At 34.1% G+C, this 17469-nt stretch overlaps 3 protein-coding genes across 17 annotated transcripts; 1 reads left to right on the forward strand and 2 right to left on the reverse strand.

The window, feature by feature from the left end:
• Positions 1-31: 31 nt before the first annotated feature.
• Positions 32-4503, forward strand: LOC143182575 (uncharacterized). The gene is made up of 4 exons (XM_076383634.1): positions 32-387; positions 829-1263; positions 1540-1791; positions 1887-4503. Exons 1-4 carry the CDS (start codon positions 247-249, stop codon positions 3342-3344), a joined length of 2286 nt encoding a protein of 761 aa, XP_076239749.1. The 5' UTR covers positions 32-246; the 3' UTR covers positions 3345-4503.
• Positions 3101-16998, reverse strand: Dmtn (transmembrane and coiled-coil domain 2 protein Dmtn). Of its 15 annotated transcripts, XM_076383644.1 has the most exons (14): positions 16834-16906; positions 15702-15937; positions 15148-15335; positions 14931-15069; positions 13799-13944; positions 13385-13583; positions 12644-12809; positions 12295-12523; positions 11669-11713; positions 11266-11348; positions 9927-10255; positions 8936-9336; positions 8527-8687; positions 4601-8343 (listed from the first exon to the last, which is right to left on the reverse strand). In XM_076383644.1, exons 5-13 carry the CDS (start codon positions 13933-13935, stop codon positions 8531-8533), a joined length of 1746 nt encoding a protein of 581 aa, XP_076239759.1. In that variant the 5' UTR covers positions 13936-13944; positions 14931-15069; positions 15148-15335; positions 15702-15937; positions 16834-16906; the 3' UTR covers positions 4601-8343; positions 8527-8530. The 15 variants fall into 15 exon arrangements, with proteins under 15 accessions (XP_076239752.1, XP_076239759.1, XP_076239753.1 ...); XM_076383638.1 differs by lacking the exon at positions 16834-16906 and having other exon boundaries at positions 15702-16808; XM_076383642.1 differs by lacking the exons at positions 14931-15069; positions 16834-16906 and having other exon boundaries at positions 15297-15335; positions 15702-16808.
• On the reverse strand, positions 16918-17271 carry LOC143182069 (GSK3-beta interaction protein). Its single transcript, XM_076382811.1, has one exon. It carries the CDS (start codon positions 17269-17271, stop codon positions 16918-16920), a length of 354 nt encoding a protein of 117 aa, XP_076238926.1.
• Between the last annotated feature and the right edge of the window lie 198 nt (positions 17272-17469).

Here is a 17469-nt window from a genome sequence, read left to right on the forward strand (position 1 = left end):
AGCTCCCCGATGGTGTGAACGCAGGCTCGTTTGACAAATATCCGGATAATGCATATCCTTTAAAGTAGAAAAATCTTCAACTAAAGTTTTACGAGAACCGTACCAGGGAATGTCGTAATGCTTGCCAGAGGTTCGTTGAATCAGGCAAACGACATCTCTCGCTGGATTTCTTAGAGCAAAAGCGTTTTGATCTGCTCTTGAGATCGTCGTATAGTCTGGCTACAAGACGATCTCTGTCTCGTTGATATGGCCGTCGTTGAGGAATTTAACTACTTATGTCGTTTATGCGCAACGAAAACGGGCATTCTAATGGGATTGCCGATATTCGAAGCCGGCGATCAGATGCGTAACATTGACAAGAAAATAGCCGCGTGCTTGCCAGTACAGGTAAAATCGTGTGTAAAGATAGAGGTCCGATTTCGCTCCAATCTTCGGTGCTTCTTCTTCACCCCCTCTTCCTAATTTAACTATAAATAGAGGAAGAGAATTGGTGCAAGGTTTCACGATCTTGAGGATCGGGGTACAGTAGGACCTCGATTATCCGGAGTACCACGAGATTCAAACCTGTAGCACTCTTTCAATAACTGGTTTTATTATTTTCTGTACTCTACTAGTAGATCACTACTTTGACGTTCTATTGCACTCTTATTGTTATTACAATGAACGTACAAAATCTGTGAATAATCAGAGTCCTGTTAATCGAGGTTTCTCTGTGCATGTTAACACTTGCATTCCTTTAGAAGGAAGATTGGCAAAATCACAATGCTGCTTCGTATCGCAATATCTCTTGGTAAATATTCGTGTTGTTAGTTGGTTGATTATTTTTAGGTATCTCTGACCGATCAGCTACCGAAAGTAGTGTGTGAAGAGTGTGCGTATAAATTGGACCAATTGTTTGACTTCCGTGAAAAGTGTTTGCACACTGAAGGGATGTTCATGGAAATGCTGAAAGAAATTGCTAAGGAGGAAGTTGTTAGCATATCGAAACATGATTTAGATGAAGTTGAAGAAATGAATACGATTCAGAGGAATATAGAGAAAATACAGAGTAACATTGAGGAGGTGCAAAATCATGTCGCTTCTCAGGAGACAGAGGAAGCTGCGATACATACTATGCAAGTCATGGATGACATGGATCTCGCAGGTGGTGAACAAGTTGTTACGCAGGAAGATATAGGACAACAGGATACCGGTATTGAGGTTACAGGTATCGACTGCTTAGATGGTACTACTGTCAGAATGGTGGACGAGCATATGCAAGAAGTAAATGAACAGATAATTTTCTCATTGCTTTGAGCACAATTGTTAATTCAAATTGTATTTTATTACAGAGTGATTCTGGGAATTGAACAAGGCTTTAACACTGTTCCAAACACATTTCTTTTGTTAAATTGATTCCTTCATATGGAACAGAGCTGGAACGTAGCTTGGTTCAGTTTCTAGAATTATTCTGCATAAAAGTCTTTGATGTACAATTGTCTTTTTTTATAAATATCATGATCATCCACTATGTAAATTATGTGTATTGCTTTATTACAGGTCTCCAATCATCAAATAGCAGTGCACCTAGAAGGAGATATGACTGTAGTCGGGAATTTAACAGTGAGCGATCATTTAAGTCAATTAGGAATAAATTATGTAACTTCGATAAGTTCGGAAGATCAGAATCGAGGACAAATAGTACATTATTGTGATAATGTTAAGTTTGAATCAGTACCAATAAAAGAAGAATATCATAGATTACATGATAGATTAACTGCAGAGGATACTGTGACTGTGCTTGAAAATAATGTACGTTTAAATTAATATTAATTTATGTTTACTTCATGACAACATCACGTAATTGGACTATTTAAAATTTTCGGAATTCTATCTTTATTTTGTAGGTGCCACACGATAGTTTCCCTCCAACGCAATCGAATAGTGGTGACTTTAAAGAAGTGAACGTCATTGAGAACAAAACGCTTAGAAATACAACTCACCCTGAAACAAATAGCCTAGCATCAACCAGTCAAGTAACGACTGAAAATCCCAAAATAGTAGTTGAATATACAAAAAGAGAGAAACATGGATTATTGGAATCGACGTTAAGTAATCCCACAATCGACGAAACGGGATCGCATTGGTACATGTGTCCATTCTGTAACGAGGCAATTTTAGGATCAAGTAATATGATAGCACATTTCGAGCAGTACTTTTGCTGCTGCTCCTGCGGTTTATATTATACGAGTATAGATGCATTAAATGTACATAAGGAAAGCTGCGACGCCTATAAAAATAAGACGATCGACAAAGAGAAAATCACAGAATCAGAATTGATGCCTTCAGAAAGTGATACAAATGTGGAAGTGAGAAAGAAACCTGTGCCAGTAAGGCAAAGATGGACTCCAAAAGTTTGCACTCACTGTGGAAAACAATATAGAACGAACTATAAATTACAAGAGCATATGCGAAAACATACTGGCGAGAAGCCGTTTCAATGCGTCACGTGCGAAAAAGCGTTCCGTAGTAAAATAGGACTTGCACAGCACGCAGCCACACACACAGGACAGTTTGATTACAACTGCTCCACGTGTGGCAAAGGCTTTCAATCCAAAAGCTATCTTGTCCTACACCAAAGAGTACATTCAGACTTGAAACCATTTCCATGCAGCACTTGCGGGCAACATTTCAAAACAAAACAGTCTTTACTAGACCATCAGAACAGGCATCTTGGTGTTAAGCCATATGCCTGCGACATTTGTGGTAGAGGTTTCATAACTAAAGGACTGTGTAAGAGCCATCAGAAAATACACTCAGGCATGGATAATCGCCAATATCCATGCGTGGTGTGCAACAAAATGTTCGTGAGCAAAAGTTATCTTAACACCCACTTGCGCATTCATACAGGCGAGAAACCGTATCTGTGCGAGGTCTGTGGTAAAGGATTTTTAACGCGAGTCGATCTTAAAATTCATTCGACGATGCACACAGGCGAGAAAAGCTTCAAATGCGACATGTGTGGAAAGGTGTTCGCCAGAAGGGCCGCGTTGAGATGCCACAGAAGATTGCACACAGGAGAACGGCCTTATAGGTGCGACGTGTGTGGCAAAACGTTCACGCAGTTTACTCCTATGGCTATTCATAAGAGGCTGCACACAGGTGAACGACCGTATGAGTGTGATGCATGTGGCAAAACGTTTGTGTCGCGTTCGACGATGATGTGTCATAAAAAAAAGCATCACCCTCCGCCACCTGTAAAAAAAGAAGAACCAGTTCCTCGTGAGAATGAAATTAAAACTATTTTACCGCCAGAAATTGTACTTCGAGATTCCCAAGAAGGAATTCAGATCACTGCGGATTAAGATGTACGATAAATGAATTGAAGAAATTTGAGATAAACAAGACATGATGAATCAAATATAGAATCTACATTTTATAAGAAGCTGTATTAGTCACCATGATGTATTCCTTTATTGTAGTATATACATTGCTGGTATATACAAAAAATATATTTTCGAGAATTCTTTGTAAGGTGTGAAGACATGTTTTCTGAAATCACCCAGACACGTTGAGAGTGAATTGATTTACATTATCTTTCTTTTATATCAGTATAAATGTTTTACTGAAAAACACTGATACTTTTAAATTATCCTTCTTTTGTATTTAAAGTGCAAATTATTTTGCAATATTTTAAAGATAAACAGTCGCTGTTAATTCAGCCACAAGATAAATAAAATCAATTCTTAAAAGAAGTTTAAAATCTGACAGATTCTGATAAATTTTCCGATTTGATTTTTGACTTCACCAATTTTCTTAGTGGTGCATATTTGAAATATAATTTGTGATCATTTGCAAGATTTAACTGAAGTAACGAACATATGTGTTTCAAATTTTTGAGCAAACAATAAAACGCTCAAAGTAGCGTTATTGAAAAAAAAAAAAAAAAAAAAAGAATCAAATGAATGAACTCAATTTAATTTTTTAAGTATCTTTAGAATTGCTACAATGACGTGAATTTTATTTCTTCAGAAATGTATTCTATTATGTTAAATAAAATGAAATATTTTTTGTATTATCAAATGATTACAAACACTTTTGTAAAATTAGAAGAAATTGCTTCTATTATTCATGATACAAAACATAAACGTATCATTAGAACAGGGAAATATTTTTTTATTAGTATTAAATACTGAAACATGGAAACATTATTTAACAGATGAAAGGCTGATAGCTACCTGCAAAGCAAGCAAATGTTATAGAATGGTGGTTATATCTCGTTAATAATATAATTTTTTAAACTTGATAATAGTTTGAAACTATATAGCCGCTTTTATTAACGTGGCACACGTTTCCGAGGCATTTCAACGATTCTCTTTTTAACTGAAACCGCTTTCAGCACTACACAAAGTAGAAATTGTGATATATAATAATAAAAAAGCGATTACATTATTTGTAAATTTATGATTGTAATATTATTATTGATAAATCTTCTCGATAAAAAATATAAACCTTTACAAGCGCCTTTGAAGTTATTTTTATGTTGTATATATCCTTATGCATATATTTTTCTTATTAGTATGAAAGATTGAATTTAGTTAGCAATAAGGAAGAGCCAAAATAGCGAAAAGTGATTGATTTTATTAAAAATTCTGTTTATTTCGAAACTGTATTAAATAATAATGATAATGACAAGAGCTGCTAAACTGATACTTGGCTTGAAATTGTCTTTTAGCAGCGATAACATAATACGGGCATTAAACGCGCGTATATTGATACCTTTTGTGTTTTTCTTAAAAATGGACATAAACTTGTTTTTGGCTTTGACTACATTATTACTTCGGCTACACTGTCCTGTTTGCAGCTATTACATACGTACATTGATGTGAATGCATAATGCGTATGTATGCATATGGTATGTGTGTCTAGCATCATAACAATTTCCATTATAATCGCTGTTTGTATCGCCTACTCGTCCTACAATTGACAACAAATGTTTAATCTATAATTTGACATTAACTACCTATGCAAGGCATCGATGACGATATATTTCGCTTCGTTATTCTTCTCCTCTATTCTATACACTAGAGGGGCCCCTAAAATTACAAGGATAGTGGTGTAATCGTCGCTCGATTAAATTTCAGAACTGCGTTAACACGTTGCAAATTATTTTTTAAGCAAAGATCGTGCATTTCCCCATGAAGCTTCGTGAATACAAAATACATATAAAATTGTAAATAGCCGCGATAAAAAGAGAAACTCATAGCAAAATGTAACAATGTGAAATACAAAATACGTCCATCGTTGTTTCACATGTGTAATCTTTTCTTAATATAAATATTTATGTTTCATTCTTTATACACTTTATTATTTTTTCTTCTTCTCATGTACGTGCAGATAGGGGCCCTCACTAAATCGGTGGTCGACGGTATTAACAAATTTCCTAATGTTGGATTACATATGTATCTTACAATGCACCACGATCTAAAGCTACACAATACATATAGGGTGTCACATTTTCAATATGAAATTACAAACAGGCAATCGGACGTACAATTTTTGCACTCTGTGTTTTCAGTTGCTAGCTTATAATATGTAAATAGAATTTTATTGTTCGTCGTAGAGATAAATACTGACATATACCAATGATTAAGAATCGATTTAAAGCGGAAAAAGCAACAATTCTTAATTATTAAATAAATATAATAAACACGAGCGTATCACCGAACACCCTATATATTTTGTTTAGTTGTCACTTACGTAATAATAAGCAGACTTATATTTTACTCGAAATTTACTTTAAACAACGTAAGAGTAGAAACATTATTAGTAGAATCAATATATCATTCGCGAGTCTGTATTTATTCAAACATCATTCAATCGTTATTTTTACTACCATCTTTCCTTTTTTGTGAAAGTCATATTTGACGAGGATATATAAGCGTTTTAAAATTTTCGTTTATGATTATATTGATCCCAAAAATTGATGTTTAATCTCTATGATTACATACAAACTTAGAGTAGTCACAGCGATGTGTTTAAATTCATAAATGTACTATGTAGGAACGCAAGAGGATTATTCGAAAGAAATGTCTCTCGTAATTACTAACAAATTTAAAAAATCTTCTATGATAGGTACAATCATGAAGAATAACGATTTGTAAAAATAAAAAATACACGTGATTGCCCGGTAAAGTTATAAATATACGACCAAATTTGCCTGATGAAATCATAAATATATCATCAAATTTCTGTCTCGATACTTAATCCTCAGTAAACTGATATAAAATTTCAAACGAGACTTTTACATCAATTTTGAGGTACCTTTCATTCTTTATTGGCAGCAATTGTATTACATACTTAACTTAAAGTGTAATAAATTTATAAAATGTTATAAAAATGTACAACTGTTTTCAATAAATATTAAATAAACTAAACAATAGTACAAATAAGATAAGATACAGAAGTTACAAATAATAAATTAATATTGCTATATAAAAAAGAAATTTAATGTTATATTTATGAATAACAGGCACAATAAATGAAGTGCATAACCGTATAAACTTTATTTTATTTACAGACTTTGTTAATCGTTCAAGAACGACTCTCCGTATTTTTTATATGCTAATGAAATTGTAACATTACATAGTCCAACATATACAAATAACAGAATACTTAATAAATGAACTTAAGATATAAATTATATGTTATATAATTTCAAAATAAAAGGGAATTCTATGTGAAGTAATTCGAAAGAAATGATTATATTGAAAAAATATTGTGGACTACAGAACCTTACACTTACTGACACTGTGCTTGTAATAAAGCTATGAAGATGCGAACTAGGAAACTATTTAATAAAATAAATCGTATTACGCCATTAAATAGCAAGAAACAATAAAAAAAATTATATCAACCAAAATATTTTACACGTTCACAAATTTGAGCACCTATTGTTACTTGAAAATTTATATTTTCCGTACAATTATACACTTTTGCATTTGCCCTTTCGTTTTAATCATTTTTAACTGGTTCAAAATTTGTCGAAGATTCGCAAAATAAAATTGCCACGAATATTAAATCATTCACAATTGTAACAGCGATGTAGACCGTCAGTCTTTCTCTCATTTCATTATCTGTCATGGTTCATTTCATTATCTCGTTAGAATATGTACACATGCTTGTGTCTGTGGTGGTTTAAAGCATTCATGAGACTAAAAAGCATTAATATCCGAATATTGTTTATTCCCAAATAAATATCTCTTTTACATATGTACGAAAAAAAATTAGCGTTATAGAATAAGAGGAAGAGAGCATCTTGGTCCTCTTTTGATATTCGATATTCTTATGTACACTTATTCATTTTCAAAATGCTTCACTTTTTACATTCTCACGAACGTGGAACAGTTTTGTAAACTACAGACGAAGGTAATTAGAAATATTGTAATCTTTACAAATTATTGTGTTACTTCACTTTATCATCACGACTAAAGGATACATTACGCTAGTTAGTACGTTTCCAAACGATTATCTACAATGATTTGTTTCTCTGTTTTCTTAATTTATATTATTGTTTAACAATTGGACGATTTTAATTATAAATAGTCGGTTTAGAATCGTGTATCCTGCAATTTACATGCTTCTACTAGAATATGAAACACATTCACCTTAACTCTGAAAAAGGTGACTGAACCGCCCACAGACACTGATAGAATATTTTCCTTTCTATCTTTTAATCAATATGTTCTTTTTCTCAATAATTTTTTCTATTTCCACGTTAATCAATAACTCGTGTAAAAGTGAGCATAATGATCACTTTAGGAGTAAATTCTTCTAACAATGTGCCGTATGTAATCAAGCAATATCAGTGTACAGCGGTATGTTTACTACTGCCCTCTTTCGTACGTTTCATAATAGTCGTTTCATTACAAATGACATTTACCCTTGTATTACTTACATGTAATTAATCGTATCAAATGCATGTATTTTCTTTTTTCGAACGTAAGTGCTCAAGTAAAATCAAGGACAATGAAAATAATTTGATAACAATTGCCTAAGGGATAAAGACACTTTATCTCTAACGCGTGAATCGACCTCTTTCCTAAGTGAAACATTTTTGCACAGCAAAATATGTTTTTTTATATTAGAATTCTGTTAACAGTATTAAACAGATCCGATTACTTCGTCTGATTTAATACAGTTAGTGGTGAATATGATCGAATTTGAAATATAAATAAAGTCATTTTGCGCATATACCTACTATTATTGCTCCAAAACTACAGCACAGATAAACGGATCCAAAATGTTGATCATTGTGTACAATTTTTCTTCATCACAGGGCATAGAAAATTTAAGTATACCACCCTAAAATAAATCTTATTTACTCGTCGTACTCTAAAGAAAGATCGAAGAGAGCATGTTGATTCGAATTCGAATTAAAAGATAGATCAGTAAAAAATCGTTACCGACGCGTCATGTTTTAGATTTCCTTACAAAGTATTTTGTGCTTAGTTTTCACGACTATAAATATTACAATAATCTACTTACGATGCTACTTAACGGCGAGCGTCTGTTTAAGATGGCGCATGAGGTGACTACCAACATCATGAACCTCAGGCCACTGTTTGAGCACAAACACTATGCCCAGAACAACAATCGTAGTCGTTAATATGCGCACCCTGCACATGAAACAATGAGGCTTAGTACAGCTGCAACAGAGATGTGAAAACAAAATAAAACAATGAATGCGCGAAATCAAAAAATGACAACGCACGTGATGAAGAATTATGATTGATGATGCGAATACAAAGCGCAAGCAAAGGTGATAGAACGAAAAAACGTATATGAAAAAGTATGACAATAGAAATTATCTGATAAAGCGTACATATTATATATCTATCACTTTAATATATGTTAATTTCATTGATAAGAAAGTAATTTATAATGGATACTATACCTGGTCCTAAGGAAAGGCATCATAATACCAGCACCCGTTGCAACAAGAAGTAAAATAACTTGCAACACTGTTAATACTACATTTATGAGTTTTACAACCAATGCTCTTGCATTGCTATTATCAAGACCTTCTAAAGTAACATATTGTTGGTGCTGCTGTTGCTGATGTTCCATTTTACAAATTTTAGTTTGGCAACTCTCTAACATTTCATGTATGTCTCTCAAACGGTCTTCACTTTGGTATTGCACTTTTTCTTCCATATCCGTTATGGTTTGTTTCAAATTCTCCACTTCGTTTTGATGCAACTCGGTTAGATCGTTAATTTGTTCTTCTAAACGTTCGCATCTAAAACGTTCTTCTTGCAAAGCGGTGGAAAGAAATGTCACTTCTTGCTGCAAAGTCTAAAATTATTTAATGGTATGATTAACTATGTTTTATAATTAACTTTGTTGTCTTTTAAATTCAAATTCGTTATTCGCAGTTATTTTATAAACTTTCAATATTTAATAAAAATAAATAAGGAATACTGTTAATGTACTTTATATAAATAGGTACGACTCCATTGAGGCAACAACGAGCAATATCTCGTTGCCTTAATTTCTTCATGTTTCTGCTATAGATGACAATGTCACAAGTTGCATGTCGTCGAATTTTTGACGGTCTAGACATGGTCGAATTCACACTTTTCACTTCTTCTTTCTTTTAGCACTGATTACGAAAAATGCTGCAGCTACAAGAAGCAAATCTTCTTCAGTCATCGTACAGAACTCGTAACAAACTGACTTGCGCGTGGACAATTCGTAGACAACAAATGTAGCCTACAAAAGTCAAATGTTCCTTGAATTGTGTTGCTCCAGCGTGGACAAGTTTCCATAAGTTACAGTTGATTGGAGACCTTTTGGAATATGCAGCAACAAACACGCCAAAATGTTGCTCGTTGTTGCCTCAGTAGAGCCGCACCGCAAGAATTTAAAATGTGCGTGGAACGAACCTTTAAACCTTCTAACTTCTCCCTCATCCTATCCAGATTTTCTCTGTGTTCTTGGAGTTCCGCGAAAATAGATTTGAGACTAAGCGCAGCATTATTACTGTGACACGTATGTGCTTGCCCCCTACTGCCAGGCCCACTTTCACTTGTTACACTAGAACACTCTGAGCCTTCTTCTGATGGGAACTTCATCGCTGCAGCACTATGAGTCGATCCTAAACTACATCCACCGGGCAGCGTAGCTGATCCATGATGCGCCTTTTCATCTTCAACACTAGCGTTATCTCCATTACCTGCACGCGGTGTATCGTTTACATAAAAAGTCGAGCCATCTGCAGAGACACAGACGCCGCAAGTTAGATTGTTATCCAATACGAAGTTACAATTAATTTGTGTATTTTGTTCTCTGTTTTAAAATGTTCTTATTAATCTGTGTTTACATAATTTATTTGATTGTACATAATTATTATAGATATTCTGACTATTTACAGTGTACAAATACTCAAGTATGAAACGGAAAACAAGTTTACTATACAATAGTTTATCATAATTGTTTTTTTTAAACATGATTACTTTTTTAAATCAAATTAAATCGCTTTTTGTAGTATTGGATAACTAACATCCGAGAAAGCAAATATTGACCTGTGAAAGCCTCTAAGTAAGAAGGCAAAATTAGTGGGAAACAAAAAAAAGTAATAGGTATATTAAGCTCATGTAAACACAACATTCTGATCCAGAAATTGTTTGTAAATTAAGTTTATGTACAAGTAGTATTATTTCTTTTTTTGGTTAAATAATATTAAAAATATAAGTATAAGGTTATATAAGAATTAACATATATTTAGAAAATATAGTGTTGCAAAGTTTTGTAAGAAGATAAATTAGTACCGAAATGTAATATATAGAAAAACATATAAGAAAAATAGCTAAATATTACTTACTACTCTCAACTGCCACGACAGCGCAAAACAAATATTTTTCTTTCAATATTACAGTAAATAAAAACAGATTTACACTATTCTAGAATTCATTTTTAACAGCTGTATGCATGTATATTTTTAATTTATAGACACATTGTTGAAAAAGATAATTTTGAAAGAACTGTAATAATGTATTTACATGTGTATATTGTAAATAATAAAACTGTGCATACTATTGCTTGTAAAGCAGAGATCTCTGTCTGCATAAAGCAACATGTGCTGGTGAAAGTGCTTTTTGAACACAAATTGTTAATTCATTCTTGTTACAGAACACTTTATTTGTGAGTTAAACAGCATAGTGAGAATTTTAAATTGTATAGTATTAGATTGTTAGAAAACGCTGTATAATCAAAATTACTCACGTGATAAGGTATTTATATTATCAGCACTGCCGAATTTGTTCTTTATTAAATGTGCAAATTCTCTTGGTTTTGACATTACACTTCTGAAATATACAAAAAAAAAAATTAAGGTAATTCATATTCAGCTTACTAGAGCATACTTATAAATAATTAAAAAATTTATATTTTTTACTTTCTACTCTTTATAATTCTAGAAATTCAATACTACAATCAGTATCTATGCAATATTAATACAAATTATTCTATAATACATGAAATTTTTTTACATTTAACAGTATGGAAAATTTTAATTCAAACAGTGGTAGTTTTTAAGAGAAGGTTTATGACATATAAAATGATTCAAACAGTAGAAATGAAAATGACAACATACTACTTGGAAATCTATTTTCACATCAAAACTTACCCTGAAAAACCAGTGATTCCATCCCTAATATTGCCTCCCACGTTTCTGGAAGCGAGTCTTAAATTAGACAGTGTTACGCATAGCAAAATAAAAAGCATAGAAGAACAACAGGTTTTCACAACATAATCATTTTTGTGTAAAATGAAAAATGATATTAATGTATGTATGGTGGATATTGGATTGTCATTCTACTATTAAATTTACAATACATAACCTGTACATTCATGAAATAAAATGAAAAACTTATAAAATAAAATTAAGTTATACATATATTTTACGGGTAATATATGTGACACTTAACCTACATTTATATCTACAATAGAAGGTTTCTACTTATCAAACATTAATATGCAGATTGATAATAAAAACATCAAAGGATTAAAACTTCTACTGTTATAAAATACAAACAAAGTTTACTCTAAATTCGTTAGAAGAAAATTTCATTACATTCAACTTAAGTTCATTAATTTCAAAAATACATACAGTGCTTATAATTACTTGAGTGTATTAGCCATATTAGCAAATCAACTGTACATGTATTGCTAAGAGTATGACCTCTTTTTACTACTGTACTAATCCAATTAGGAACCTGTACATAAAGCTAAGAAAAGAAAGAATGCACTTACTTTAGTCCTTGCCCCATGTCACGAAGCACTTCCCTAGGTTGTCTATGACTTGTAGGTGCTCCATTTAATTCATAATTTTTTAATTTTTTTGTGTAACTGTCCAATTTCTTTTGAAGTTGAGAAATACTGTGTGCTGATTTTTGATTCTTCTTTTCAAATACTGCTTTAATTCGAGTAAGCTGTTGTTTATCTGCATTGGCAGCTAATTTTAAATATTCATTAACATTTTCTGGAAAAAAAATATATATATGTTAGTAAGTTCTTAATTTGCAATACATTTCTTACAATGGACTATTTTACACTCTTATACACAATATTATACTAATCAAGATATGTTAATTATAATTACCATCACGTGTTGTTTGCTCTATTCTTATAAGTTCTCGTGTTTTAGCAATTTTGTTTTGAATGTGCTCAATAGCTTGACAAACGCGAGCAGAGTTGGCGTCAACATCATCGGTTATTAATTCAGAGGAGCCGTTTGATAGGAACGATTGTGTTGCGTGATATTGTTCCTGCAAACAAATTTAATTTCATGTTAAAATATGTACAGTTAATTCAGGTAGAGTACAAGTAATAATGAATAATGTAAGTTACAACTAACTAAACACATTGCCCCATGCACAATACTGAATAACGTATAGCTCAAGATTGCACTCTGAAGTCTTGAAGATTGAGATTTTCAGCTTTAAAGCCATATTATGCAAGTAACTACTTCATTTCTTAACCTCTAACCTTGATTACACAGTTGTGCTTGATGATCTTGCAATACAGTGTAATTGTTACTGCATGCACAACAGCGTAACATTACATAAACAACTTTATATAAGGGTATACAATCATATTTTCTTTTGCAATAAATATTTAAGACAAGAATAATATCAGTTTTATATTTTCATTAGATTTCTTTAAAATAAATTTATTTGATCATACATAGAAGAATCATATGATAAGATTCATATAAAGTTATTTACACTCATTAAATATAGTAATTATGTTGAAATATAAAAAAATATGGAACAGATATGATATTAAATGATCTTAAAGCTATTCAAAAATAGTACAAGTTTGAAACAAGGAAAGTACATACTCCTTCATCATCTGTTGGTGGGTGAATATTTGGCACAAACTCATCTGGTTCGGCAGTGATTAGATTTGTATTTGGTTCATCCATAGCATCCCCTACTCGTATCACACTTCCTGGTGATTTTTGTCTACTACCTTTCATGCTGATACTGCCTCCACCACCACTACTTCCACTGCCTGTACTACCCTCCCCTGTTTGGGAACTGCAAAGTCAAACTTAATTTTATTCTCTTCTCCTTTTTCAGAAATTCAGCTTTCATATGCATAAGAACAAAATTTCATATTCATGAGAACATTGTACATATACTAAAGTACAAGTGACTTAGTTTTTAAAATGTTACATTAAAAAAAAGAATACAAATTTTTAATCTTAATTTATGCAACTAAAATAGTGTATCTAAGAGGAACCAAATCTTACAGTGAAGCATTACGTGCTTTTGGTGTATAATCCGATGCAGCTGATAATTGTTGAGATGAGGTCAATATATTTCCTCTGTTGGGTGATGTACTGCGCGAACTATTCTTACTTGATGCGGTTACCATCAAACTAGCCATTCCTTTTTTCTGGAAAGATTGTCAACTCATTACATAGCTATAGTCATGCTTATGCTAAATCTTTAAATTAATTGAACTCAAATTGTATCTCCATATTTGTATGTACATTGTTGCCTTATGCCTTATCATAACAAAATTCATATTTTATTAAAATCAGATAAATCTTCTTCTTGTATGTATAACTAAAATTATGTCTATATTATATTAAATATAAATGTTTGCAAACAAGGAGAAATATATTGCATATATTTTACTAATAGAAAATATAATTTTATTCTTATGACCTACTATATATCTATTTTAAGCTACAATTTCCTCTAAAGGTGGTATTATCTAATCTAAACCTTGTTCACATACGGATTACCCTACTTGTCCAAAAATAGTATATAAGAGAACAATGTATATTGAATTAGTAAAATATATTATTATCCTATTCTTTATAAGAAAAAATATATAAGAATTCTCATATACGTATCCAAAGTAAACAATACTCGCAATGCCCTGAGTTTTTAACGATGACGAAAATAACAAAAGTTTGTTGCAATTAGCAATAGCATATCTAAAATTTCAATTGCAAATTTATCGAACTTCGTATTGTTATACAATATTAAAAATAAGATTTACATATTCTCGAATAGCAAAGCAAATCTTCCTACAACCATATATATTTATTCTATTAAAAGAACATCTGAGAAAGAATTAGAGATACTTCTTTTACATTCCATCACCTTTAACCCGATCCTTTACATGATGAATCATTCCGATTATCATAATTAGACCATCGGCATTGCTTCTGAACTGTGACGAACGTACGCTACGCGGAAAATCACGCGTAATGTAAATCACAACAAAAGATACAGAATCTTACATTTATTACTCAATTACTACATTCAAACATACTAACAAAAAACAGAGAACACTGATAAACGTATCTCTAAAGCCTCGACGCAACAAATAACGAAAGATTTAAAAACATTCCACTGCATGTATACTACCGGCAGATAAGCGATCTTAAGTTCAACATCCCTCCCATTTTTCCTAAATAAATAAAACGCGTCATAATCAAGCTTCAAACTCCTCCTATAGTCCACAGAAACATATTCGAATTCCTGGGAAGACAAACGAAACCTGAAACTATACGAGCACCGAGTACAAGTGTAAACAGGAAAATGTCGACAGAGAACTTTTGAAACGATATAAATTTCACTATACTTCTTATGTAAACTATACACGCTTGCGAAGGAAGCAGCGATGTCAGCTCGTTCATAAGATCCACGAGATACGAGATCCTATTCAAATCTGCTTATTTATTATTAGCGTTTGTATAGACTTAGCTTTCCCTGATACCACAATTCCTTTACATTTTCTTTCTCTTATTTCCTTTCCTCCTCTTCTGTTATCTGTAACATGTTTGTTTCTTTAGTTCCTGTTTATTTCTTTATATTTACAAAATCTGTTTTCAATCTCTCGGTTCTCTAGAGCCCAGGTGACCGCGGCGGAGAGCCGTGAGGATCAGGGAGATTTAAAATACGCATGTATGCGCATATCTGGCGAGAATCGACGGCACTCGGCAACCTGCGATGTTACGTTACTATCGCAACTACGTTTCTGCATGCACCGCACCGCTCGCGATCGCGCGTACTCGTCGGAGACAAAACAGGCGACCGTCCCACCCCATTCCGTCGGTGAACTGGGGTACGACGTAGGAACGAAAACAAACGATCTGTCAACTGGTCCCTGACAACTCGTGGACGATGCTCCCTCACCTTTATCGGCGAGAGCGCGTAGCTCGTGGCTGAAGCATGTTTCGCTCGGTGTCGCACGATTAATGCGCAAAGAGGGGTCCTCCTACTGCGTTTCCTCTGCGGCCGTTTTCTGCTCGATCGAGGGATCGCCCTGGCGTTATCGTTTTTTCACGGGCGTGTCATCGCTCGTCGTTCGGCATCGTCGCACTGGCCACTGTGGCGTCGACAAACGGAACGCACTGCGTCGTCCTGCGGCACTAAATCGAGGAGAAACCCATTCAGAAGCGACACGCACGCGATGCGACACATCCAGCGAAACCGCTTCTTCTTCGCACTACTCGGACAGTGGAATACGCCAAACGGAGCATAGAGCAACGAACGCAGAGGAGGGGTAAACACAGGGCCGATATTACCACTTCCACTGAGCTAGTTCTAGGGATATTCCCTAGTGGCGCGTCGGAGGCACAGTGGCGTAGCTAGTTGGCGATCTCGGCGGGGCTGATAGGGGATACAAGAATTTGGATCTTGTGAATTTTTGACTGGACGTTGTGGAAGTATCGCACTTCTTTCAGTGTTCTACTTCGTACTTAGATCCATGCTTATGTTATTACAAAGTTATATTTAAAAAAGAAAGAGAAAAACGCAGTAAGTTTAAGTGCTGGTATCGAGCTTCCAGATTCCCGCCAAAAAGTAAAATGCTCTACTTTTTCAGCAAATAATCTCTCAAAGTGCTTCAGAGCAGTACTTTTCGCAACAGATTTGCGAAAGTAATCGATTCTATAAGTTGAAGAACAGTACAAGCCAAAAACCACACCGAGATATTTGATCTCAACTAGATATAGTTTTGAAATCATTCGAAAGCTTCTAATTTTGGACATGTACTGTTCTTAACAACTCCGATTCAATTTGATTGAAAATGTAATTCGCATACATGGAGAAAGTAATTGTTTACTAAATCTCTATTTAGTTATCTCAATCTGCTGAAATTTCGACAAACAATTTGAAACTTTTAGAATGCTATCTTCACAATTAGCGCACGTTCGTGCATCTTCGACTTCCATCGACCGCCTTTGAATACAGTTCGGGTTGCAACGCGCTCATCTAAAACTCGCGATTTAAATTTCACTCAGGAACACAAGTTTGAGAAACCTACTTGCAGACAACTAAGCATAAATGCGTGGTTATCCTCAAAGCGATGTTTCCCCGCCAGTTCCTCGAGAATATCGTTCGAATTCACTCATTGCTCGTCGCTCAGTTTCTGAAGTTTATTAATGAGCGAACCGCCGAAGGAGCTTCTGTATTGCGGACTAACGAAGTCCAACAAGCTGTAAGGCGTTTCGAAGTACTCGTTCCCCGAGCTGGACTTGTCGTCGTGCTGATTGCCGACAATAGTGAACCCTGCGCTGGACAATTCGACGCAGAACTTAAGACCCTCGAGCGTAGTTAGGTTCAAGTAAATAGCCCGATTGGTGCTGGTCAATTTCTCCGACACATTTATGTCCGTCACATGCTGCTTCACGTCGTTGACGATCACCCGCGCCTCGAGTTTCCACTGTTCCTCGTCCAGCACTTTAACTTCCTCTTCCGTCATTCTTTCGTTTTGGCAGTGTTAACGAACGTCTGCTCATCGGTGCATGTAATATTCTCGGGGGAAATTGGCAACGATACAAGCGTCCCGTTCCGCGAGCGTGGCGATTCTATTCACGTTGCAACGAAGCTTTCGCGTTTTCACGCTACGCCGCTGCACGTGGACAGGTTAGGCTCAGGGTCAAAGACCAAGATCAAGCTG

Source organism: Calliopsis andreniformis, chromosome 8 (genome assembly GCF_051401765.1).
Source record: "Calliopsis andreniformis isolate RMS-2024a chromosome 8, iyCalAndr_principal, whole genome shotgun sequence".
Taxonomy (NCBI): domain Eukaryota; kingdom Metazoa; phylum Arthropoda; class Insecta; order Hymenoptera; family Andrenidae; genus Calliopsis; species Calliopsis andreniformis.

Bases quoted from the DNA above. Each gene is read 5' to 3' on its own strand.
- LOC143182069 (XM_076382811.1), bottom strand. From the start codon at position 17,271: ATGACGGAAGAGGAAGTTAAAGTGCTGGACGAGGAACAGTGGAAACTC.
- Dmtn (XM_076383637.1), bottom strand. The intron at 13,584-13,798 runs GTAAGATTTGGT...TTGACTTTGCAG, and splicing joins AAAGCACGTAATGCTTCACT to TTCCCAAACAGGGGAGGGTA. The intron at 11,714-12,294 runs GTAAGTGCATTC...ACTCGCTTCCAG, and splicing joins GACATGGGGCAAGGACTAAA to AAACGTGGGAGGCAATATTA.
- LOC143182575 (XM_076383634.1), top strand. From the start codon at position 247: ATGGCCGTCGTTGAGGAATTTAACTACTTATGTCGTTTATGCGCAACG. The intron at 388-828 runs GTAAAATCGTGT...GATTATTTTTAG, and splicing joins CCGCGTGCTTGCCAGTACAG to GTATCTCTGACCGATCAGCT. The intron at 1,792-1,886 runs GTACGTTTAAAT...TTTATTTTGTAG, and splicing joins TGACTGTGCTTGAAAATAAT to GTGCCACACGATAGTTTCCC.